We start from the raw sequence: 25975 nt of genomic DNA on the forward strand, positions 1-25975 counted from the left end.
TCCTAAATGATTCTGAAAGCCACAGCTATACAGAATGTACTACACCTTGTTATAGCCAGGAAGAGTGATCTGCTCTGACAGATTCAATTTATCCAGTGAGTGATATGGATTGTAACATGACCCTTACCCCTCTGTGTGTGTGTGCGTTACTGTGTGTGTGTGTGTGTGTGTGTGTGTTCAACCCGCCGCCTGTCTGTCTTAGTTGAGGAACGGTCCAGACGCCTCAGCCCCCTCTCTGGGGGGTCGTCTGTGTGGCACCAGCCCCCCTTCCATCACCCAGACAACAGACAACAACCTCCACATACGATTCATCTCAGACGCCACCAACGAGGGCAGCGGCTTCAAACTGACCTTTGAAGCCCACAGCCAGGGTGAGACTTTAATAACAGTAACTTGTTATAACATGTTAATAACACAGACAATCAAAAAGGTTTAGATTGAAATACTGTAATGTATGTTTTTACATGATTGAGACCACTGTATTTTGGGCGTATGAGCATAGAAGTCAAAGTGCATGTGAGAAAATACTTTAGGATTTCTAGATTTTCCCAATGACATGTATTTTCTCTCCGCCTGTAGCTTGTGGAGGAGGCATTGAGCTGAGTGACTCGGACCCTCCAGGCTACATCACGTCACCCAACTACCCCCAGAACTACCCCCAGAACGTGGACTGTATCTGGGTCATCACCGTGCCCAACGGGGAGTCTGTCCAGATCGACTTTGAGGATGAGTTCGACATCGAGCCTACGTCCAAGTATGACTAAACTAATGTCCCATTTGATATCATGGTCCTGTTGTAATTCTTCATAATGTTTCTTTTAACTTGTATTAACTTGTTATAACTTCTTATGTCATGTTTCTTATATTTGAGTACAGAACGCTGTATGTTTCTTATATATGAGCACAGAGTATGACAGTATTTCTATAAGACTGTATCCAAGAGACATATTGTACCATTCTGTTGTTGTTGAATTTTTGAAGAAAACAATTTCATGAGATTTACCCCCAATGTTTTGTCATCAGCTGTTTCTATGACTACATTGAGCTCCTTGATGGTGCCACCTCTGATGCTGACTCCATGGCTAAACTGTGTGGCAACACCAGGCCCTCTACCCAGCATTCCACTGGCTCCACCATGTACCTGCGCTTCCGCACAGATGCCAGCATCACACACAAGGGCTTCAAGGCCAAGTACTCCATCGGTGAGTGTAACTCGAACAGAATCAACCCACTCCACCACACTCTCAAATACAGTCTCACACACGCTCACACGCTCTCTGAAAAACACCCTAACACCTACATAGACCTTGAACCCTTTCAGTGGGTATGTTACAGTATCAAACATAACTCAGAAAGCAGATGTATTTTGCTGCCTCTTCTACAAGAGATGCAGGAGATACTTGGAATGACCCGGATCTCAATCTTTGCTTTTGGTCTTTTCAATCCAACACAGCCACGTGTGGAGGCACCTACACTGGCCAGAGTGTTACCATCAAGAGCCCTGGTTTCCCTGCTAACTACCCAGACAACTTAGCCTGTCAGTGGTACCTGGAGGGCCCTACAGGACACTACCTCACCCTCTCCTACAACAACTTCAGCCTCCAGAGCACAGTAGACTGCAACAGTGACTATGTGGAGATACGAGAGTACAATGCCTCAGGTAAGAGATCTCTCAGATAACCTGCTGTATGTGTACGGATTCTTGACATGTTTCTAACAATGTTCTGCCTAAAAATGACAATGGTGTGTGCACATACGGTTGTGTTATATGTCTTATCTAAGAAGTCTAATTCAGTTTGTCAATTTGTGTAATTAATTTTGTCTAATGTGATGAAATAAAGTTGACGAATGTGTTGCCGGTATGCCCTGTTCCAGGGCGCCTCCTGGGAAAGCATTGTGGGAACAGTATGCCTACCCCTATGGACACAGGAGACAGCTTTGCTTATGTCAAGTTTATCTCCGACAGCAGTGGAAACGCCCCAGGATTCAGTCTGTCCTTTGTGGCCAGTGTGGAAGGTACAAGACAATTAATTTAAGATTTACAGTGCATTCGGAAAGTTCAGACCCCTTCACTTTTTCCACATTTTGTTACGTTACAGCCTTATTCTAAAATGGATTCAATAGTTTTTTCCCCCTCATCAATCTACACACAATACCCCATAATGACAAAGCAAAAACAGGTTTTTAGAAATTTTTGCAAATGTATTACAAAAGAAAAACTGAAATATCACATTTACATAAGTATTCAGACCCTTTACTCAGTACTTTGTTGAAGCACCTTTGGCAGCGATTACAGCCTCGAGTCTTCTTGGGTATGACGCTACATGTTTGCCACACCTGTATTTGGGGAGTTTCTCCCATTCTTCTCTGCAGATCCTCTCAAGCTCTGTCAGGTTGGATGGGGAGCGTCGCTGCACAGCTATTTTCAGGTCTCTCCAGAGATGTTCAAGTCCGGGCTCTGGCTGGGCCACTCAAGGACATTCAGCGACTTGTCCCGAAGCCACTCCTGTGTTGTCTTGGCTGTGTACTTAGGGTTATTGTCCTATTGGAAGGTGAACCTTCGGCCCAGTATGAGGTCCTGAGCGCTCTGGAGCAGGTTTTCATCAAGGATCTCTCTATACTTTGCTCCGTTCATCTTTCCCTCAATCCTGACTAGACTCCCAGTCCCTGCCGCTGAAAAACATCCCCACAGCATGATGCTGCCACCACCATGCTTCACCATAGGGATGGTGCCAGGTTTCCTCCAGACGTGACGCTTGGCATTCAGGCCAAAGAGTTCAATCTTGGTTTCACCAGACCAGAGAATCTTGTTTCTCATGGTCTGAGAGTCCTTTAGGTGCCTTTTTGGCCAAATCCAAGCGGGCTGTCATGTGCCTTTTACTGAGGAGTGGCTTCCGTCTGCCCACTCTACCATTAAGGCCTGATTGGTGGAGTGCTGCAGAGATGGTTGTGCTGCAGAGATGGTTGTCCTTCTGGAAGTTTCTCCCATCTCTACAGAGGAACTCCGTTACAAGACCATGGTGCTTGCCAATGGAGCAGTGAGGGGAACGGCACCTCCGTACCTTCGGGCTCTGATCAGTCCCTACACCCAAACGAGGGCATTGCGTTCATCCACCTCTGGCCTGCTGGCTCCCCTTCCTCTGCGGAAGCATAGTTCCCGCTCAGCCCAGTCAAAACTGTTCGCTGCTCTGGCACCCCAATGGTGGAACAAGCTCCCTCACGACGCCAGGACAGCGGAGTCACTCACCACCTTCCGGAGACATTTGAAACCCCACCTCTTTAAGGAATACCTGGGATAGGATAAAGTAATCCTTCTAAAAAAGTGTAAAGTGGTTTTCCCACTGGCTATAGGGTGAATGCACCAATTTGTAAGTCGCTCTGGATAAGAGCGTCTGCTAAATGACGTAAATGTGCCCTTGAGCAAGGCACTTAACCCTAATTGCTCCTGTAACTCGCTCTGGATAAGAGCGTCTGCTAAATGACTAAAATGTAAATGTAACTCTGGAGCTCTGTCAGAGTGACCATCGGGTTCTTGGTCACCTCCCTGACCAAGGCCCTTCTCCCCCGATTGCTCAGTTTGGCTGGGCGGCCAGCTCTAGGAAGAGTCTTAGTGGTTCCAAACTTCTTCCATTGAAGAATGATGGAGGCCACTGTGTTCTTGGGGACCTTCAATGCTGCAGAATTTTTTTGGTACACTTCCCCAGATCTGTTCCTCGACACAATACTGTCTCGCAGCTCTACGGACAATTCCTTCAACCTCATGGCTTGGTTTTGCTCTGACATACACTGTCAACTGTGGGACCTTGATATAGAAGGTGTGCCTTTCCAAATCATGTCCAATCAATTGAATTTACCACAGGTGGACTCCAATCAAGTTGTAGAAACATATCAAGGATGATGAACGGAAACAGGATGCACCTGAGCTCAATTTCAAGTCTCCTAGCAAAGGGTCAGAATACTTCTGTAAATAAAGTATTTCTGTTTTTATATTTAATAAATTAGCAAACATTTCTAAAAACCAGTTTTCGCTTTGTCATTATGGGTTATTGTGTTCAGATTGATGAGGAAAATAAATAATTTAATCAATTTTAGAATAAGGCTGAAACGTAACAAAATGCGGAAAAGGGAAGGTGTCTGAATACTTTCCGAATGCACTGTATGTGTGATTTCTGTGTCATAGCTTCGTGTAGTATTGGTATTAGCAGTGAAAATGACTGACTGACAGTCAAAGTTAATAAGCTGTAGTTAGGTATTGATGTAAACAACCCATTCTTTCTTTTGCACTCTCATTCTTTCTATACTGTCCCCCTACAGTGTGTGGAGGTGAGCTGAACGCTCCCTCGGGGACCATCTCATCCCCTAACTACCCCAACCTGTACCCTCACAGCCGTACGTGTCGTTGGGAAATAACTGTGGTCCCGGGGAGAAGGGTCACTCTCACCATCAACGACCTTCGGCTGGAGGGCACCAGCAGCAGCAGCTGCTATGCCGACTATGTGGATGTGGGTCCCACTTATCTTTCAGCTGTCCTTCTCATCTTTTAGGTTAACTTTTTCATCCTTTAAGTCAGTCTGTTGTTTATTTTCTCATTTGCCCCCACTTGCTGTGTAGTCATTTAATCTAAGATTAAATTGTGCTCAATTCTTCTAGCACGTAATCAGCCAGGTCACATCCGTGGTCTTTCCATGCTTCCAGTATGACTTTATTGGTTCTAATGCAGTTCTAATGGTTCTAACTGGTTCTGATGGCGTGGTTCTCCTCCCTCAGGTGTTAAACGGCGTGGCGGCAACTGCCCCTCATATCCAGCGGTTGTGTGGCACCGTGCCAACAGGCTACCAGGTTAAGTCATCAGGGAACACCATGACTGTAGTGTTCCGTACCGACTCCTCTGTCTCCAATGGAGGCTTTACAGCTACCTACTCCTCCAGTGAAGATGCATGTGAGTACAGCTCTACTCTCCTCTTCCTCGCAACTCTTCCCCAGGGCATTGGTATAAGATAATGTGTTCTCAGTCAACCTTCAGTACCTATAAGGGTTAATAATAAAGGCAGCCAACGCAGATGTGACCTTATGCAAAGTATGTCTTTAATGTGTAAAGTGTGTTGCCATCCTTATAGGGATGTTAACATGTGGATTTGATTTGATTTGAATTATCAAAGCTGCTCTCAAGTGAAATATCATACATTTAAAATACCCTTCAGTGTTGTCTTGTTCTTAACCTCTATGTCCTCCTCCATAGTATGTGGTGGCATCCTTAGTGACCCAGCTGGAGGTAACTTCACCTCCCCGGGCTACCTCACCTCTAACTACAGCAACAACCTGAACTGTGAGTGGCTGATCCAGAACCCTACACAAATCAACTCGTCCATCGTGGTCCTCCTAGAAGACCTACACCTGGAGAACCATCAGACCTGCGAGTCCGACTACATAGAGTTCCGCCTGGGTGAGTCACAACGCGCTCTGAATGTGTTGTTTTGCTAATTGAAGAATGTTTATGTTCGTAATTAAAGTAACTACTCATTGGGGCGGTTTACCAGACACAGATTTAAGCCTAGCCGTAGACTAAAAAGCACTTTCAATGGAGATTCTGCATTGAGCTTGCTTTTTATTCCAGGACTAGTCTTAATCTATGTCCGGGAAACTTCCCCTAAGTTATAAAGACAAGTGATTATGTGCCTAACCTTGCTGAAAACTGATCCCCAGAAACAGGCTGTGTAACTGTGTGGATGTTGTGTATCTTCCCTTCCTAGGTGACTCTAGCGGGGAGCTGCTGGCCCAGTTCTGTGGCCAGACCACTCCTATGATTCCCCTGGTGGTGTCCACCCCTGAACTCTGGGTCCACTTCCAGACCAACCAAGCTATAGGAGACCTGGGCTTCAAGGCCAAGTACCTATTCTCCGGTGAGTTTAGCCCCATCTCTATGTCTCTCACGTACAGTTCCTCAATATCTTAACTGAACATCATGTGGTCCGAGCACCACAAGTTTTATTCTGAGGGATATCAGACACAGATCGATGCTCCACTAAGGCATCAAGATATGAAATGTAACATTACAATCTTCATGACCTCTCCATCTCCCTGGTTGTTGGTAGACTGGGGAAGGAGGTGTAATCTCCAGTCCTGCCTAACCAAACATGAACCTCTTTACTCAGCCGTTGTGTCTAGCTCCTAACCTCTACCTCTGTCTACTTACCTCCCTATAGAATGTGGTGGTAGGCAGACCGGACAGGGAGGCATCATCTCTAGCCCTGCCTACCCTAACATCTACCCCAGCCCCAGTCGCTGTGCTTGGTTACTAGAGGCCCCTGAGGGTCACACCATCACTGTGAGTAGTGGAGAATCCCTCAGCAGCACATTCTGGAGTTGGATTCAATCTTGTGTTTGTGTGTTTTGGTAGTTAAAGTTAGCTACATAGCTAACACTGTAAGACCAATATCAATAAACATGTGAAGTAGCTAGCTAGCCATTTTGGGAAGTAAAGAGGATTTGTGATGCATTTGTGATGCATTTCTCTTTGGTAGATGGTGTGATTGTTATATTTATTTACCTGGATGGTCAGTTTTTTTAGGTGATAGTAACATTAATAGTGACATTGATGTAGTGTATGGTATTTATGCAGAGCTTGTGCTATAAATTGTATGGTATAGTATAAATACAGCTTATGCAACACCAACAGCCATCACATACCATACAGATTTCCCTTAAAAACCATTCAAACCACCCCCTGTTGTACCCTCAGCTCACCTTCAGCTACTTCAACCTGGAGCCTCACAATACCTGTGGCTGGGACTCTGTCACCATCTTCAACGGGGGCTCCCCAGGGTCTCCTGTGATTGGCCAGTACTGTGGAACCACCTCCCCGGGAACCATCCAATCAGGGTCCAACAAGCTGGTGGTGGTTTTCCTGGCCGATCACTCAGTGTCCAGGGGAGGGTTCGTGGCCACCTGGTCAACTGACTCCTCAGGTAGGCTATGGGCCAATGAGTGACCAGGATGTCGTCTTGGCCAGGGTTGAGGTCAATTTCATTTCAATTCAGTCAATTCAGGAAGTAAACAAATATAGAAATCAGATACTTTCTGGATTGACTGAATTTAAATGGAATTCACCCCAGCCCTGGTCTTGTGATTGTTCTGTGAAAGTTGTGTGATATGTTGTGAAAACATGATGTACTATTGTATCCCTACAGGCTGTGGAGGAGTGATACACGCTGACACTGGCGTCATCAAGTCTCCCAACTACCCTCAGAACTTCCCTGCCAACATCGAGTGTTCCTGGACCATCATTGCCCACGAGGGCAACCACCTAGAGATGAACTTCAGCTCTGACTTCCAGATCCCTGATGCCAACGGGCAGTGCCAGAGCAACTACATCAAGGTAAACACACACCATTGAACCTCCTCTCTCCTGTACTTGCTTGATAGGATTGCGCCCTCTATTAAAATAGCCTTTGTTACTGCAAGGTTGATGCTCCGCTGACACCACATGACTAAAATAATGAACCCAAGGAGTGGGAATTCCTCTGTATAACGGTTCTGTGCAGGGGTGTGTGTTACACCAGTGGATCTGTGGTCTGCTAGCTGCAGGGTGTGACAGCACTGATCCAGTTGACATCAAATCTCCCTACTGTACAGTACATACTGAACATCACGTCTGTTTATTACTGTCTCTGTGGTATTACCTGTAGGTGTGGTCAGGTGATAGTGAGCGAACTGATGGACTGCTAGCTACAGGTTGTGGTACCACCGCCCCAGCCCCCATCATCGCTCCCTACAACACCATCACCACTAGGTTCCAGTCCACTGGAACCCCAGGAAGAGGCTTCTCAGCCAACTACATCACAAGTGAGTAGAGTACTACTAGTGTCTGTTAGTTACACATTTACAGTCGTCATATATCAGTGGATTTGAACTACTATAAAGTTCTCTCTGTTGGTGTCTTCTCTTAGGGTGTGGAGCTAACTTCACTGCCCCCACCGGCCGGGTGGTGTCGCCCAACTACCCAGCCGACTACCCCATACTCTCCGACTGTAGTTACCTCATAGACGTTGGACCCCAGACTGTCGTCATCCTGGAGTTCCGCAGCTTCCAGGTAGAAGGTAAGAAGGAGGACCATCTAAATGGTCATCTTGGCTCTCCTGCAATATGATAGCTGTGTAACAACAACTGCACAAGAGATTTGTCTCTTGCTCTTTGCTGTTGAGAAAGTCAGCCCGATATGCTACTTCCGAAATGCGTATCGCTTATTCTACCTTCAAATCACATTTATAATACTACGATTATTTTTACAGTTAGTTTCCCCCTATATTGTCCTAACCTGTGTCCTGTCCTAGCCCATTCCACGTGTCTGTATGACGGGGTGAAGGTGTACCGTGGTACCCACCCTACGGGGACCCCTCTGGCCACCTTGTGTGGCAGCACCATCCCTGGACCCTTCAACACCCTGGGACCCATGCTGGTCAACTTCTACTCCGACTCCATCATCAACGACAACGGCTTCCTGGCTGAGTACAGAGCTATACGTGAGTATCATGCTTCAAGTCTGAGGCCCAATCCTAAATCAACCCATGGACCCTAAGCCTTCTGCCAGGGGTGTCCAACTCAATTCCTGGCCGTGCCTCGGCTGGTTTTTGTTATTTCCTTTCAACTCCTGCCCAATTTAGACTTAGACAACAAGGTGAGGAGAGTTCCTAACTACCTTCAGAGGACTGGAGTTTGACACATTTGCCTTATGCACTTGAAAAGATCTGAGAATATTTTATTTGTGTAAGCAAATGTGGTGAAATGTGGTGAACCCTAACAAAAGGCAAGGTGGAGCTATTACCATATTGCTTACACCTGAGTATTAGTGCGTTCTGGCCCTGACTGGGTCTGTCTGGGCCTCTGGGCTCAGTGTTTTGGGCTTTTGGCCTCATAGTTCTGGGGTTGTTTACCATTAAGAGGGGAATGCTGCCGTTGCGCTGGCGCTCCATTCAGCCCAGTGGAGAATGTGAAGAATGGAGAGACGCTGCGCTTTCTAACAATCAGAGGGGATTTGAGAGGAGAGAGGGCTCTGGATACCAGGCCACAGCAGATGGATACCAGGCCAGGGGCAACACATACACACAATAGACCCACACAAACATACAGTGCCTTCAGAAAGTATTGACACCCCATGACTTTTTACAAATTGTGTTGTTACAGCCTGAATTTAAAATGGTCACTGGCCTACACACAATACCCCATAATGGTCACTGGCCTACACACAATACCCCATAATGTCAAAGATATTTTTACAAATTAATAAAAAATGAAAAGCTGAAATGTCTTGAGTCAATAAGTATTCAACCCCTTTGTTATGGCAAGCCTAAATAAATTCAGGAGTAACAATGTGCTTAACAAGTCACATAATACCTAATAATAGTGTTTAACATGATTTTGGAATGACTACCTCATCTCTGTACCCCACACATACAATTATCTGTAAGGTCCCTCAGTCGAGCAGTGAATTTCAAACACAGATTCAACCACAAAGACCAGGGAGGTTTTCCAATGCCTCGCAAAGAAGGGCACCTATTGGTAGATGGGTAAAAAAAAAAAAAAAAAAAAAAAAAAAAGAGGCAGATATTGAATAACCCTTTGAGCATGGTGAAGTTATTAAATACACTTTGGATGGTGTATCAATACACCCAGTCACTAAAAAGATACAGGCGTCCTTCCTAACTCAGTTGCCGGAGAGGAAGGAAACCGTTCAGGGATTTCAACATGAGGCCAATGGTAACTTTAAAACAGTTACAGAGTTTAATGGCTGTAATAGAAAAAAACTGAGGACGGATCAACAGCATTGTAGTTACAACACAATACTAACCTAAATGAGTGAAAAGAAGGAAGCCTGAACAGAATATAAATATTCCAAAACATGCATCTTGTTTGCAACAAGGCACTAAAGTAATATTGCAAAAAATGTGGCAAAGCAATTAACTTTTTTATCCTGAAAAAAAAGTGTTATTTTTTGGGCAAATCCAATATAACACATTACTGAGTACCACTCTCCATATTTTCAAGCATAGTGGTGGCTGCATCATGTTATGGGTATGCTTGTAACCATTAAGGGCTTGGGAGTTTTTCAGGATAAAAAATAAATGGAATGGAGCTAAGTGCAGGCAAAGTCCTAGTGGAAAACCTGGTTCAGTCTGCTTTCCCCCAGACACTGGGAAAGGAATTCACTTTTCAGCAGGACAATAACCTAAAACACAAGGCCAAATCTACGCTGGAGTTGCTTACCAAGAAGAATGTTCCAGAGTGGCCGAGTTACAGTTTTGACTTAAATCTACTTGAAAATCTATGGCAAGACCTGAAAATGAGATATTTCTGTATTTCATTTTCAACAAATTTGATAACATTTCTAAAAACATGTTTTCAGTTTTTCATTACGGGGTATTGTGTGTAAATGGGTGAGAAAAAACAGTTTAATCCATTTTGAATTCAGGCTGTAACACAGCAAAATGTGGAATATGTCAAAGGGTATGAATACTTTCTGAAGGCATGCTCACAAACACACACACGCACCCTTCAATTCATAATGATTACACTCTGACCTCTGTAATATTCAGACATGCAGCCTGTCAGACAGAACAGTAAATAAGTATCATCATCAGTAGCTAAATGACTCACACACTTCAGACAGTATGACAAGGCAGCCATTATAGCCTCTATAATGGGGGAGACACCACTCTCCATCAAGCCTTTTAGATGACTCATGTCTACAGTGGCATGGTCACGTTGAAAGCTCAGAGTAGTTAAAAACGAAAACCTTATTGCTTAATGAAAACAGCTCTTCTCTCAGAGCCAAGACACACAGCAAAATACAGTCTGAAAATCAACAGAATTCATTCAAGTAGAATTCATTCAAGTCGATTTAATTCAAGTAGCAGACAAAGGTGGTGGAAGGATATTAATATAAGGTATTTTTGTCTCTGGTATGGTCATAGAATGGTATTAATCAGTGTTTTTTTACTCTTAGCATGTGGAGGTGTGTTCAACAGCACTTCTGGTACGGTCAGCAGCCCAGCTGGCATCGATAACTACCACCACAACATGAACTGTACCTACCACATCATCGTCACCGAAAACTGGGTCATCAACCTCAAGTGAGTCCAAGGGACATGCTGCTTTGTCTAACAACCCAGAGGTCTAATAATGATCAGAAAACCAACACAATCCATCATCATTCAAAATAAGAACAGGGAGCAAATGCAAGGCTTAAGCTGAAGTGTTGACTTAGTATAAAGCACGTATAAGACTGCATTCTTAGCTAACAATGAGTACCTCATGTTTGTAGTGTAGTAAGATCATTCTGATTCTGGAACAGTTTTTCTCTCTGTGATCAGAAGAGAACAGACTGTCTCATGTCCTGCCTGTTTCCACCTGCAGGTGTTATTCCCTTTGTGTCACACCATAACCCCACTGAGAGTGTGTGTCCGTGTGTGTGTGTCTGGGTGTGTGTGGAAAGTTTTCCTCTATGGACCAGGCACCTCCTAACTCAAAACAATTACTTTCCTCCAAAGGGACTTTCTGTGTGTGACAGTGTTTTAACAAACCCACATGAACAGGTTGACACCTTTCTCGAAAGTCGTGTTAGGCTTTAAATGACACCCACATCTCCTCAGACGTCCCATAACCCTCTGCCTCTCCTTCCACCAATCAGGTGGAACACCTTCCATCTGGAGGCGTCGTCGTCCTGTCGCTATGACTACGTGATCGTGTACGACGGGCCCAACACCATGGCTCCTATAATGGGGCAGTTCTGTGGCACGGCACTCCCGCCCAACCTCCAGTCCACAACCAATCAGATGTTCATCGCCTTCATTACCGACTCATCCGTGTCTGGGATTGGCTGGAGGGCCACCTACATTGAGACTCTGGGTAGGTCATCTTACACTGGGCTTCTCTATTGGTCTATTAAAAACAATGGACAGTGTTACATTTTTCTTATCGTCTATCCCTAAGTGTCCCTGACACTATATGGGCTATTGAAAACAATGGAGAGTATCTATATATATATATATTTTTACAAATCTTACATTGTCCTATACTTATTCAGGCTCCAAGCTACTGTCGACGTTAAGTTACTATAATTTGTTTTACACTCACTCTAAATCAGTGAGAGGCCAGGATTGTTGTTCTACTCACTCCAGTATCAACCCAAGTCTTAAATCGGTGTGTAGAGGGGGGGTACATTCCCAATGACTGACTGCCCGCTGCACATAAACAGCCTTTTGTCCATCCGATGGGCAAGGGGCCAGCCTGCCATACTAGTGTACTCAGACCAGGACAAAAGAGAGAGAGGCGTTCTGCATGCATCAAGCTAGTGAATAAAGGGCGTGAATGTGAGTTTTTTTAAATCTCTTTTGCCATTTATTTTAATGCATTTTATCTAGTTGATTTGTATTTGTTTGATAGTCTAGATACAAATGTCTCTATAAAGTATAGGGAGGGCTGAGAAAGAATCCAAGATTCCATCATTGTCTTAGAAGAGAGCCATAGTGAATCACCCCCTCTGTGTTACACTAAAATCAATCTCCAGCTGTGGTTCCCCCTGTTTCCCATGGAGCAGAAGGCCTTCCGAGGGATGTGAGCAGCTGAACAGACTGGGCAGAGGGGGAAGATTTATGACTGCGCACACAAACACTCCTCTGTCTCTCCGGGGGTGTTGGGAGTTCTATAGATTTGAACACATTCTGTTCAATATTCACAGCTTACCCTCTCGCTCTCTCTCTGGGAGTGTTGGGAGTTCTATAGGTTTTAACACATTATGTTCAATGTTCACAGCTCAGACATATCCAGTGCCTCAGTTTAGATGCATACAGAGCAGCAACAGCAGGAGGGACAACTGAGTATATGGGGGCAATGATACTCTTGATGTGATATTAAATATCACTTGATGGGTAGATACTCAACCAGTACTGTTTTGAAGGTGTATCAACCTTGTTTGATGATGTAGGCCTATACATGTGTAATAACAGCCATGCAATCTTCTTTTGGAATTCATGGACATTTAGCGCCATCTGCTGTTTTTATTTTAATTATTTAACCTTTATTTAACTAGGCAAGTCAGTTAAGAACAAATTCTTATTTACAATGACGGCCTACCAAAAGGCAAAAGGCCTCCTGCGGGGACGGGGGCTGGGATTAAACCTAAAAAATTAAATAAAAAATATAGGACAAAACACACCACAACAAGAGAGACCCCACAACACTACATAAAGAGAGACCTAAGACAACAACATAGCATGGCAGCAACACATAACAACACAGCATGGTAGCAACACAACATGACAACAACATGGTAGCAACACAACATGGCAGTAGCACAACATGGTAGCAGCACAAAACATGGTATAAATATTATTGGGCACAGACAACAGCACAAAGGGCAAGAAGGTAGAGACAACAACACATCACGCGAAGCAGCCACAACTCTCAGTAAGAGTGTCCATGATTGAGTCTTTGAATGAAGAGATGAAGGTAAAACTGTCCAGTTGGAGTGTTTTTTGCAGCTCGTTCCAGTCGCTAGCTGCAGAGAACTGAATAGAGGAGCGACCCAGGGATGTTTGTGCTTTGGGGACCTTTTAACAGAATGTGACTGACAGAACAGGTGTTGTATGTGGAGGATGAGTGCTGCAGATGAGGGCTGAGTGAGGCCTAAGAGGGTTTTATAAATAAGCATCAACCAGTGGGTCTTGCGATGGGGATACAGAGATGACTAGTTTACAGAGGAGTATAGAGTGCAGTGATGTGTCCTATAAGGAGCATTGGTGGCAAATCTGATGGCCGAATGGTAAAGAACATCTAGTCGCTCGAGAGCACCCTTACCTGCCAATCTATAAATTACGTCTCCGTAATCTAGCATGGGTAGGATGGTCATCTGAATCAGGGTTAGTTTGGCAGCTGGGGTGAAAGAGGAGCGATTACGATAGAGGAAACCAAGTCTAGATTTAACCTTAGACTGCAGCTTTGATATGTGCTGAGAGAAGGACAGTGTACCATCTAGCCATACTCCCAGGTACTTGTATGAGGTGACTACCTCAAGCTCTAAACCCTCAGAGGTAGTAATCACACCGGTTGGGAGAGGGGCATTCTTCTTACCAAACCACATGACCTTTGTTTTGGAGGTGTTCAGAACAGGGTTAAGGGCAGAGAAAGCTTGTTGGACACTAAGAAAGCTTTGTTGTAGAGCGTTTAACACAAAATCCGGGGAGGGGCCAGCTGAGTATAAGACTATCATCTGCATATAAATGGATGCGAGAGCTTCCTACTGCCTGAGCTATGTTGTTGATGTAAATTGAGTAGAGCGTGGGGCCTAGGATCGAGCCTTGGGGTACTCCCTTGGTGACAGGCAGTGTCTCAGACAGCAGATGTTCCGATTTTAGACACTGCACTCTTTGAGAGAGGTAGTTAGCAAACCAGGCCAAAGACCCCTCAGAGACACCAATACTCCTTAGCCGGCCCACAAGAATGGAATGGTCTACCGTATCAAAAGCTTTGGCCATGTCAATAAAAATAGCAGCACAACATTGCTTAGAATCAAGGGCAATGGTGACATCATTTAGGACCTTTTAAGGTTGCAGTGACACATCCATAACCTGAGCGGAAACCAGATTGCATACCAGAGAGAATACTATAGACAAGAAAGCCAGTCAGTTGATTATTGACAAGTTTTTCCAACACTTTTGATAAACAGGACAAAATAGAAATTGGCCTATAACAGTTAGGATCAGCTTGATCTCCCCCTTTAAATAAAGGATGCACCGTGGCTGCCTTCCAAGCAATGGGAACCTCCCCAGAGAGGAGAGACAGGTTAAAAAGGTCAGAGATAGGCTTGGCGATGATAGGGGCTGCAACCTTAAAGAAGAAAAGGTCTAAACCATCTGACCCAGATGGTTTTTTGGGGTCAAGTTTAAGGAGCTCCTTTAGCACCTCGGACTCTGTGACCGCCTGCAGGGAGAAACTTTGTAGCGGGGCAGGGGAAAAAGAGGGCGGCGCATCGGGGCTAGTCGCATTGGAAGGAGTGGGAGATGAGGAAATGTTGGACGGGCAAGGAGGCGTGGCTGAGTCGAATAGGAATCCTTACTTAATGTGTGGTGATTAAAGAGCTCAGCCATGTGCTCCTTGTCAGTAACAACCACATCATCAACATTAAGGGACATGGGCAGCTGTGAGGAGGAGAGTTTATTCTCCAGGTCTTTAACCATTTTCCAGAACTTCTTGGGGTTAGACCCACAGAGAGAGAACTGCTCCTTAAAGTAACTAGGTTTAGCCTTCCGGATAGCCTGAGTGCACTTATTTCTAATTTGCCTGAACGAGCGCCAGTCAGCCTGAGTATGCGTGTACCGAGCCTTTCGCCAAATGGAATTCTTGAGGTGGAGTAACTCTGCCAGATCACGGTCGAACCAGGGGCTGAACCTGTTTTTAATTCTGATTTTCTTTATGGGGGCGTGTTTGTTAACAATACCACTGAAAATATCAAAAAAGAAGGTCCAAGCATCTTCGACAGAGGGGATCAAGCTGATTATATACCAATTTACAAAGGCCAGGTCATGAAGGAAGGCTTGCTCATTAAAGTTTTTTAGCAAGCGTCTTTGACAAATCAGGACAGGTCGTTTCACTGAGCAGCCGTTACGAACACAGGCTGTAAAACAGTGATCACTAAGGTCATTACAGAAAACACCAGACTGATACCTATCAGGATTATTTGTGAGGATAACATTAAGGAGAGCAGCCTTTTCTGGGTGTTTGGAGTCATACCTTGTGGGATTGGTAATAATCTGAGAAAGATTTAGGGAGTCCCATTGCTTTACGATTTGGTCAGGTGGCCTAAGCATGTCCCAGTTTAGGTCACCTAGCAGGACAAATTCAGACTTAGTGTAAGGGGCCAGGAGAGAGCTTAGGGCATTTAGGGTACAGGCCGGTGCTGATGGAAGCCTGCATGAGAACTCCCAAAGCCCATACGGTATATAATCTCTTTATCACATATTCCCATGTCTTCCTTTCCTCTCTTCCTCCCCTGTCTCTCTCCGCTCTTCCCCCTGTCTCTCTCTCCAGGCCCGGCGCAAGGTTGTGGGGGTTATCTCTCCACACCTATAGGGATGTTTGGCTCTCCGGACTCTAACGGTGATGGAAACTATGAGTACAATATGGACTGCCTGTGGACCATTGCCATGCCCATCAACAAAGTCATCAACCTCACCTTTTCCTCCTTTGAACTGGAGGGAACGTCTACATCTACCTGCCAGTACGACTACGTCAAGGTTAGGAGATATATCATTCTTCCATTCATTTGTTCATTCATTTGTTCGTTATTTCACTCATTAATCTGCTGTCTCTGTCTGTCTGTCTGTCTCTCTCTCTCCGTCCCTCCCTTCTACCCTTCACCATCAGATCTTTGACGGAGACAATATGAACTTTCCTCTGGTGGGGAAGTACTGTGGACGTGATGTAATTCCGGGACCCTTTGTGTCTGCTAGTAACTTCCTGACTGTACACTTCGTCACTGACAGCTCAATCAGCTACAGGGGCTTCAACGCCACCTACAGGGCACAGGACAGTAAGACACCCTTATGTTCTATTCCTTCCCTTTCTTTGTATAACAGTTCACCTGCCCTGCACTCATTGCCTAATCCATCACACTATTATTAATAAAAAACATTGGCCACATATTTATATTAATAGACTTGTGGGTATTGCAATTCAAAAGACATTGACTGTGTGTCTGTGTTTGTGTGTGCGCGTTATCCAGGACTTTGCGGAGGCACTCTGAACGCTACAAACGCGGTCCAGACCATAACATCTCCTATGTACCCCAACGCCTATCCCCCTTTCATCTCCTGTATCTGGATCCTGGACGCCCCTCCTCAGGAGAGTGTTAAAGTAGCCGTACAACAGTTCAACCTGCAGCCCAGCCAGAGCTGTACCACAAACTTCCTGCACATGAGTGACTGGCCTGTGGTGAGACAGGCTATCCTATTTTTTTTGCTATTTCTTATGTGTTTATTTGTACAGAGTGTTCTTGGTTCACTTGAAAGGAGCTTACAATTAAACGTTATTTTATATACTTACATTTGTAGGATTACTTTAAACTGTTAACCATAACTGTAACAGTAGCCATAACAATTACTGTACTGACAGGCAAACTGGCACCTCTTTGTGAAGCTCTATGTTTTATAAAGTCCATCTTCACTTACTCTGTGAGTCAAAAAAAAATACTTAATCTAATGCCCTTAATCTTTCTGTATTGTGTGTTTCACAGGGAGACTACGGACAGGCGCACAAGTTCTGTGCTGCGGACCACATTCCAGACTTCTACAGCTACGGGAGGACCATGCACATCGTCTTCAAGTCTGATGCCTTCATCACCGGCAACGGAATGAGTCTGACCTATCAGGTGGCAGGTATGGTGATAGCAGACTTCCAACCGTTACTAACTTGACCATCCTATCTATTAGTTTTAGGGAGAGGCTCCCTCTTACCCTATTCTCCTTTTACTAGTGACTTATTTTAAACATCTGTGTTTGTCCCATGTCTTTATCTTAATGTATTTGTCTGGTGTTTTCTCCCTTGTCTGATTATTCGTCCCTCCTGTGTGTTCCTCCAGGCTGCAGCAGGACCTATGAGCAGGCCTACGGCTACCTGAAGAGCCCCGACTGGCCCAACATCTACCCCCACAACATGGACTGCACCATCATCCTCATGGCCCCCCAGAACAACTCCATCTCTCTGTTCTTCAACAGCTTCAACCTGGAGTCCCACTCCACCTGTAGTTATGATTACCTAGAGGTGAGAACACAGACAGTCTGAGGACACACTGGCTCAGTCTGCCAGTTTACTTGATGCATGGCCATCTTTATACCATACAAGGGCCTGGTTGAAATTCTCTCCTGACAGTCTGTTATATTTTGCCCTTAAATATGAAGTTTGTTTTTTATGCCCATTTTCATATCTTTGATGTTTACATTTTGATGGCATTTGGATGACCGCATCAATTATTATTTAGCTGCTTTATGAATTCTGTGTATCCCAGTCAATCAATCCTTGGTGTTGTCTGTTTATGAAAGGCAACGTCTCATCCTTGTTCCTCAGGTCCGGAATGGCAGTACAGAATCTTCCCCACTGTTAGGAAAGTACTGCGGGACCGCACTTCCCAATCCTATATTCCCGGGCACCAACCAGCTTTACATGCGCTTCAAGAGTGACTTCTCTGGTGCCCAGGACGGCTTTGAGATCACCTGGACCTCTTCTCCAGAGGGTGAGAGATTTAACCCAGTAGGGTGTCCCCATCCTGAAAGACGAGAGAGACACATTCCTAGTCTTAGACATGGAAGACCACTGGGCCTGCTGGTTGTAATCTAAACCATCTCCTCCTTCTTTAGTTTACCGTATGATGCAACCATGGCAATGGTCAAAATTTATCCAATCAAATGACAAAATAGCTGTTTGGTTTATTAAAAAATTAGCCTACCACAAGGTTATAACAGTGTATCTGTAATACAATTGTATAAGGTGATATCAACAGAGAAGTTGCTGGCATTTATATTGTAGGTGTGTGTCTGTACAGTATGTGTATTTTCGTGTGTGTGTTTTCTCCCCAGGTTGTGGAGGGCGGTTATACGGAGACCACGGCTCTGTGACCAGTCCAAACTATCCTGGCACCTATGCCAACGGTACCCACTGTGAGTGGGGCATTAAGGCTCCTAATGGGCGTGTGGTGACTGTCACCTTCGCCCAGATCAGCATTGACGACCCAGGAGACTGCCAGAACAACTACCTGAAGCTGTTTGACGGGAAAGATGCTAGCACTCCTCCTATTGGCCCTTACTGTGGAGCGGTATGTAACATAGGAATTCATATTGAACTTGTTAATTTGTTAACATTTTATTGTGGGGAACGTAGGTATCATCGTGCTCAACCTCAAATGGTCTCGTTTTGGTCCGATGAACCAATAAACAATGAAGTTCAGAAAATATACATTTTATATTATAAAATATATATTATTTTACCTTTTCAGCAGGCAGATGACAATAATTCACACAAAAAAATACCTTTTATTGAGGGACAAAAGAGCATATCGGGATTATGTGGCATTTATAAGATTTATCAATAGCATTTATTATACAGTTAATATACAGATTATAACATGCAATTAATGGTTGTTGCAAGGGTTTTTCTCCTCTAAGCCTCTCCCTTCTTTCTTGTCGTTCACAGGAGACGAATATCGCTCCGTTCACAGCATCCTCACACCACGTCTACGTCGTGTTCAATGCTCAGTACTCTGTCCTGCCCTCTGGGTTCAGGCTTACATGGAGCAGCTGAGAGGACACACACACTAACCAGCTTGTTTACAGATTCTCTAATCATGCCAGTGAAACTGGACATCTGCCATGCGATCTTAGCAGATAAATTAAATGTAAATAATGAAAATGCTCTAAAATTCTACCATAGAATATGTTTGAATGATCTGTTTGTAGATAATTTTATAAAGAATGGCAAATATGTATTTTATGGAGTTGCCATGGGGTAATAAATGAATGTCTTTTTTCATATAACATCTTTGATGTGCTAGCCGACATAGCAACCTTTTAATAAAAGTTATGTTTTAAATGAATTATGGTGGTATCTATCTTACAGGACAGCAGCTGTATTGAATTGTAAATGCATTTATTACATCAGGAGACACAACTTTATGAGCAGACTGACAGTCCAGACACATATTATTAGTGGAATGTTTTTGGGTTTTGAGAAGCAACAGTCTTGCAAAACATGAAAGAAGCTCCTTTTTTATTAGTAGGGATCTCTCTTTGTCACGATCGTCATAATGAGTGGACCAAGGCGCAGCGTGATATGCGTACATCTCTTTAATAGAGTACTTTTCAACACGATACAAATAACAAAACAACAAACGAAACGTGAAGTCCTCGGTCATACACAAACCAACACGGAACAAGATCCCACAAAAGACAAGTGCACAATAGGCTGCCTAAGTATGGTACCCAATCAGAGACAACAAGCAACAGCTGATTCACGTTGCCTCTGATTGAGAACCACCCCGGCCAACATAGAAACACATCACCTAGAACATACCATAGAAACACGAAACATAGACACTACACACCCTGGCTCAACATAAAATAGTCCCTAGAGCCAGGGTATACTTACATCTCTTAATCAAAAGATGTTGTTGAAATTCGCTGAGTGTACAAAACAGTATGAACATTATGAGCATAGATGAGGATATGGACATAGTTAAGTGATAACCTCAGCTCTAAATATGCAGTGACAGTCCGAATATGCATTCGGACTGTCACTGCATGGCCCATTGTATATACACAGTGTACAAAACATTAGGACCACCTTCCTAATATTGAGTTGCACCCCCTTTTGCCCTCAGAACAGCCTTAATTCGTAGGGGCATGGACTCTACAAGGTGTCGAAAGCGTTCCACAGGGATGCTGGCCCATGTTGACTCCAATGCTTCCAACAGTTGTGTCAAGTTGGCTGGATGTCCTTTCGGTGGTGGACCATTCTTGATACACACAGGAAACTGTTGAGCGTGAAAAACCCAGCAGCGTTGCAGTTCTTGACACACTCAAACCGGTGCGCTTGGCACCTACTACCATACCCTGTTTAAAGGCACTTAAGTCTTTGTCTTGCTGATTCACCCTCTGAATGGCACACATACACAATCCATGTCTCAATTGTCTCAAGGCTTAAAAATCCTTCTTTAATCTGTCTCCTCCCCTTCATCTACACTGATTGAAGTGGATTTAACAGGTGACATCAATAAGGGATCATAGCTTTCACCTGGTCAGTCTGTCATGGAAAGAGCAGGTGTTGTTAATGTTTTGCACAGTCGTGGTCAAAGGTTTTGAGAAGAAAGTATTGGTCTTCACAAAGTTTGCTGCTTCAGTGTTTTTAGATATTTTTCTCAGACGTTACTATGGTATACTGAAGTATAATTACAAGCATTCCATAAGTGTCAAAGGCTTTTATTGACAATTACATTAAGTTTATGCAAAGAGTCAATATTTGCAGTGTTGACCCTTCTTTTTCAAGACCTCTGCAATCTGCCCTGGCATGCTGTCACTTAACTTCTGGGCCACATCCTGACTGATGGCAGCCCATTCTTGCATAATCAATGCTTGGAGTTTGTCCGAATTTGTGGGTTTTTGTTTGTCCACCCGCCTCTTGAGGATTGACCACAAGTTCTCAATGGGATTAAGGTCTGGGGAGTTTCCTGGCCATGGACCCAAAATATCGATGTTTTGTTCCCCGAGCCACTTAGTTATCATTTTTGCCTTATGGCAAGGTGCTCCATCATGCTGGAAAAGGCATTGTTCGTCACCAAACTGTTCTTGGATGGTTGGGAGAAGTTGCTCTCGGAGGATGTGTTGGTACCATTCTTTATTCATGGCTGTGTTCTTAGGCAAAATTGTGAGTGAGCCCACTCCCTTGGCTGAGAAGCAACCCCACACATGAATGGTCTCCGGATGCTTTACTGTTGGCATGACACAGGACTGATGGTAGCACTCACCTTGTCTTCTCCGGACAAGCTTTTTTCCAGAAGCCCCAAACAATCGGAAAGGGGATTCATCAGAGAAAATGACTTTACCCCAGTCCTCAGCAATCCAATCCCTGTGCCTTTTGCAGAATATTAGTCTGTCCTTGATGTTTTTCCTGGAGAGAAGTGGCTTCCTCGCTGCCCTTCTTGACACCAGGCCATCCTCCAAAAGTCTTCGCCTCACTGTGCGTGCAGATGCACTCACACCTTCCTGCTGCCATTCCTGAGCAAGCTCTGCACTGGTGGTGCCCCGATCCCACAGCTGAATCAACTTTAGGAGACGGTCCTGGCGCTTGCTGGACTTTCTTGGGCGCCCTGAAGCCTTCTTCACAACAATTCAACCTCTCTCCTTGAAGTTGTTGATGATCCGATAAATGGTTGATTTAGGTGCAATCTTACTAGCAGCAATATCCTTGCCTGTGAAGCCCTTTTTGTGCAAACCAATGATGACAGCACGTGTTTCCTTGCAGGTAACCATGGTTAACCGAGGAAGAACAATGATTTCAAGCACCACCCTCCTTTTAAAGCTTCCAGTCTGTTATTCTAACTCAATCAGCATGACAGAGTGATCTCCAGCCTTGTCCTCATCAACACTCTCACCTGTGTTAACGAGAGAATCACTGACATGATGTCAGCTGGTCCTTTTGTGGCAGGGCTGAAATGCAGTGGAAATGTTTTTGGGAGATTAAGTTCATTTTCATGGCAAAGAGGGACTTTGCAATTAATTGCAATTAATCTGATCACTCGTAACAACATTCTGGAGTAATATACAAATTGCCATCATAAAAACTGAGGCAGCAGACTTTGTGAAAATTAATATTTGTGTCATTCTCAAAACTTTTGACCACGACTGTACACTTCTATGATGTTAATTCCAGTTAGCAACAGGAACATTTTGGCTGGCCCTTTTCACTCCCATTTTGTTTCCCCCTAAACACACACACACCTTCTACACCAGCTCCCTGTCAGTGGGTGTGTCTAATTCCATCAGTTATTGGACCATCTAATTTGAGTGTCTGGAGTTTCAAACCCTCTGGCTCTGCTAGTGCCCCTGGACATGCCTCAACTGACATGACACCTCTGACAGCCCTGATCAAACAGACAGTCAGAGAGAAGGAAAGAGGGGGGATAGGAGGAGTGAGAGAGAAAGAGGGGGCAATGAGAGGCTGAGAGAGAAAGCAGAGCGAGGGAGGAGAGGGAAAAGGAGAGAGAGCTGGATAGCGGAGAGAGACAGATTGATAGCAGGGAGAGAGGGATCATGGAGTAAATGCTGTCAGAACCAGACAGTGCTGATATTGTTCTGACAGCTCTTGGCTGTAGGAGAAAAGGATCAGTAAGGCTAACACTCTCAGGGGAGTGAGAATGGTCTGAGGGACTTAAGCGGTATTATTCTGCAGGATCCAATAAAGGACAGCAGATATGCAGAGTATCTCACTTAGCATGTTCAGGTTTAGCCAGCCAGCTGTTGTAAACAGCAGGTCCACAGACAGGTAAACGTTTACGTTTTAGTAATTCAAGACGCTCTTATCCAGAACGACTTACAATAAATCAAATGTATTTATAAAGCCTTTTTTACATCGGCAGTTGTCACAAAGTGTTTTGACAGAAACCCAGCCTAAAACCCCAAACAGCAAGCAATGCAGTTGTTATAGTCACCAACACAAAGCCTGACAGCACCATCCCCACCAGGGCAATGCCGTCCAGGTTAGCCTCCATGTCTGTCCAGTCCAGGAACCACAGGATGGAGGTGTAGGCCAAGGCAGAGGTTGATCTTGCCCCCCACACAGCGCTTCACACTGATCAGGTAGTCTTTGCAGCACGGCATGAGGCCTCGCTCTCCTATCAGCTGCTTGTTCTGGTTGTAGGCAACAGTAAAAGCAATGACTAGAGAGTGAGAGATTGGGGAAGTGTGAGGTGCCCCCTTACACTCAATAACTGGTTGTACCACCTTTAGCTGCAATGATGGCAGCAAAGCATCTCCAAACCATCACACTACCACCACCATGCTTGACCATTGGTATGAGGTTCTTACTGTGGAATACAGTGTTTGATTTTCGCCAGACGTAACAGGACTCATGTCGTCCAAAAAGTTCCACTTTTGACTCTGTCCATAGAACAGTAGTCTTGACGATCATCCAGGTGCTTTTTGGCAAACCTGAGTCAACTTTCTGGACGGCATGGGTCCCGTTATGTCTTGCAAAAACTAAACACTGCATTCCGCAGTAAGAACATTGTACCAACAGTCAAGCATGGTGGTGGTAGTGTGATGGTGTGGGATGCTTTGCTGCCTCAGGACCTGGAAGACTTGCCATCATTGAAGGAACCATGAATTCCGCTCTGTATCAGATAATTCTAATGGAGAATGTCAGACCATCCGAGCGTGAGCCAAAGCTGAAGCACAGCTGGGTCATGCATTAAGACAATCTACATCAGAATGGCTGAAAAGCAACACATTTAATGTTTTGGAAGTCCAGACCTAAACCCGATTGAGATGTTGTGGCAGGACCTGAAACTAGCAGTTAATGCTCGAACACCCACAAATGTCGCTGAATTAAAGCAGTTCTGCATTGAAGAGTGGGACAAAATTCCTCCAGCTATGTGAGAGACTGATCAACAACTACAGGAAGCGTTTGGTTGCAGTCATTGCAGCTAAAGGTGGCACAACCAGTTATTGAGTGTAAGGCGGCAATTACTTTTTTCACACAGGGGCATTGGGTGTTGCATAACTTTGTTTATAAAATAAATGAAATAAGTTTCCACATTGTGTGTTACTTGTTCACTCAGGTTCCCTTAATCTAAATTAAGTTGTTAAAGATCTGATAACATTCAGTGTCAAAAATATGCAAAATCAGAAAGGGGGCAAATACGTTTTCACGGCACTGTAGCTAGAAGAACGGCTGGAAGCGGGGTTACAATGTAGCCAGTTCATAACTTGCTACATCATCACACACTTCGGCTACAGCAGATGAAAGCAATGGAATGTAGAAGCACAATTCGAGTGAGCCAATAAGTCCCGGTTTTGCAATGATTTTTTTCATATTTATCTCTTCATAATTTGGGTTGTTGTCATCTGAATTGGTTTTACCTTCGATGGTTCGAAAAGGCCATTGATGAGAAGACGTCATCAATCTTTGATGAGAAGGCCATTGATAAAAAGGCTGCCCAGCCCCAAGAGAGCCCTGATGATACCATAAACCAGATGTTTGGAGGAGTAAAAAAACAAATCAAATCAGTCCGGGTAGCCATGATTAGCTGGCTTATGGCTTGGGGGTTGAAGCTGTTAAGAAGCCTTTTGGACCTAGACATGGCGCTCTGGTACCGCTTGCCGTGCGGTAGCAGAGAGAACAGTCTATGACTAGGGTGGCTGGAGTCTTTGATCATTTTTAGGGTCTTCCTCTGACACCGCCTGGTATAGAGGTCCTGGATGGCAGGAAGCTTGGCCCCAGTGATGTACTGGGCAGTACGCACTACCCTCTGTAGTGCCTTGCGGTCGGAGGCCGAGCAGTTGCCATACCAGGCGGTGATGCAACCAATAAGTCTAAAGAAAAATATATATCCCTGAAAATAGTGAGAGAAAAATAACTATTTTTCTTTTTGACAGCTATGAGGTTGCAGGTTCATAGGTCCATGCCTTGCACATATCATTCCACAGTTATTGTATCTGAATATAAAGCTGGAATTCTGAACATGGGTAATTAAGATACAAAAGGTGGAGTTAGAGGAAACAACCCGGTTCCAGCAAAATTCTTGTTGCACAACAGAATGTGTCAGTATCAAACGGAGATAACCTATCCACCACAAAAGTATTGTTATATTCAAGAATCAGTGGCTTTGTCATTAATTCAAAAATGTATGAACGAATCACAGACTGTAGCTTTAACCTTCCCCATCCTCCATGAGAAAGGTTATAAAGTGATGAGGTATTCTGATGAGTTCTGATTGTAGGCTGGTCTTCAATGGGGTTTTTTGGTCTCCTTTTATAGTGTGTGTGTGTGTGTGTGTGTGTGTGTGTGTGTGTGTGTGTGTGTGTGTACTTGTTTTCCTACCTTATCAGGATCCCAATGTGCAGACCAGCTGGCTGTTGTGTTTTCTAACATCTTCACTCTCATCCCCGTGCCCAATACATTTAAAATAACTGAACTGACTACCAACTCATAGCACTCAATTCCTTCATCATGAAGCGCTTCGAGAGGCTAGTCAAAGACCACATCCCCTCCTCTCCCAATTCGCCTAGCGCCCCGACAGATCCACGGACGACGCAATCGCCAGGGTGTGTCCTCAGTCCCCCCTCCTCAGTTCCCTCCTGTACTCCCTGTATACCCACAACTGCGTGGCCTCACACAGTCCCAACTCGATCCTCAAGTTCGCTGACGACACGACAGTAGT

The 25975-nt window shown here is 44.6% G+C and overlaps 1 protein-coding gene across 1 annotated transcript in view; it reads left to right on the forward strand.

Moving 5' to 3' along the window:
* The window catches only part of cubn (cubilin (intrinsic factor-cobalamin receptor)), a gene marked incomplete at its 5' end in the record, with an annotated part of 59009 nt that extends 39380 nt beyond the window's left edge, over positions 1 to 19629 (forward strand). The window contains 25 exons of the mRNA XM_084151825.1: positions 203 to 371; positions 580 to 754; positions 1024 to 1202; positions 1454 to 1660; positions 1876 to 2016; positions 4315 to 4502; positions 4768 to 4939; positions 5240 to 5443; positions 5751 to 5900; positions 6204 to 6325; positions 6740 to 6965; positions 7188 to 7375; positions 7686 to 7842; positions 7947 to 8096; positions 8331 to 8519; positions 11000 to 11126; positions 11684 to 11901; positions 16081 to 16286; positions 16417 to 16582; positions 16775 to 16983; positions 17285 to 17426; positions 17630 to 17811; positions 18115 to 18280; positions 18624 to 18859; positions 19237 to 19629. Of these exons, the coding sequence (XP_084007951.1) occupies positions 203 to 371; positions 580 to 754; positions 1024 to 1202; positions 1454 to 1660; positions 1876 to 2016; positions 4315 to 4502; positions 4768 to 4939; positions 5240 to 5443; positions 5751 to 5900; positions 6204 to 6325; positions 6740 to 6965; positions 7188 to 7375; positions 7686 to 7842; positions 7947 to 8096; positions 8331 to 8519; positions 11000 to 11126; positions 11684 to 11901; positions 16081 to 16286; positions 16417 to 16582; positions 16775 to 16983; positions 17285 to 17426; positions 17630 to 17811; positions 18115 to 18280; positions 18624 to 18859; positions 19237 to 19344 (4377 nt within the window). The 3' untranslated portion in view covers positions 19345 to 19629. The remainder of the gene's footprint in view (positions 1 to 202; positions 372 to 579; positions 755 to 1023; positions 1203 to 1453; positions 1661 to 1875; positions 2017 to 4314; positions 4503 to 4767; positions 4940 to 5239; positions 5444 to 5750; positions 5901 to 6203; positions 6326 to 6739; positions 6966 to 7187; positions 7376 to 7685; positions 7843 to 7946; positions 8097 to 8330; positions 8520 to 10999; positions 11127 to 11683; positions 11902 to 16080; positions 16287 to 16416; positions 16583 to 16774; positions 16984 to 17284; positions 17427 to 17629; positions 17812 to 18114; positions 18281 to 18623; positions 18860 to 19236) is intronic.
* Between the last annotated feature and the right edge of the window lie 6346 nt (positions 19630 to 25975).

The sequence above is a fragment of the Coregonus lavaretus genome (assembly GCF_964263955.1).
Source record: "Coregonus lavaretus genome assembly, chromosome: 34".
Classification (NCBI taxonomy): domain Eukaryota; kingdom Metazoa; phylum Chordata; class Actinopteri; order Salmoniformes; family Salmonidae; genus Coregonus; species Coregonus lavaretus.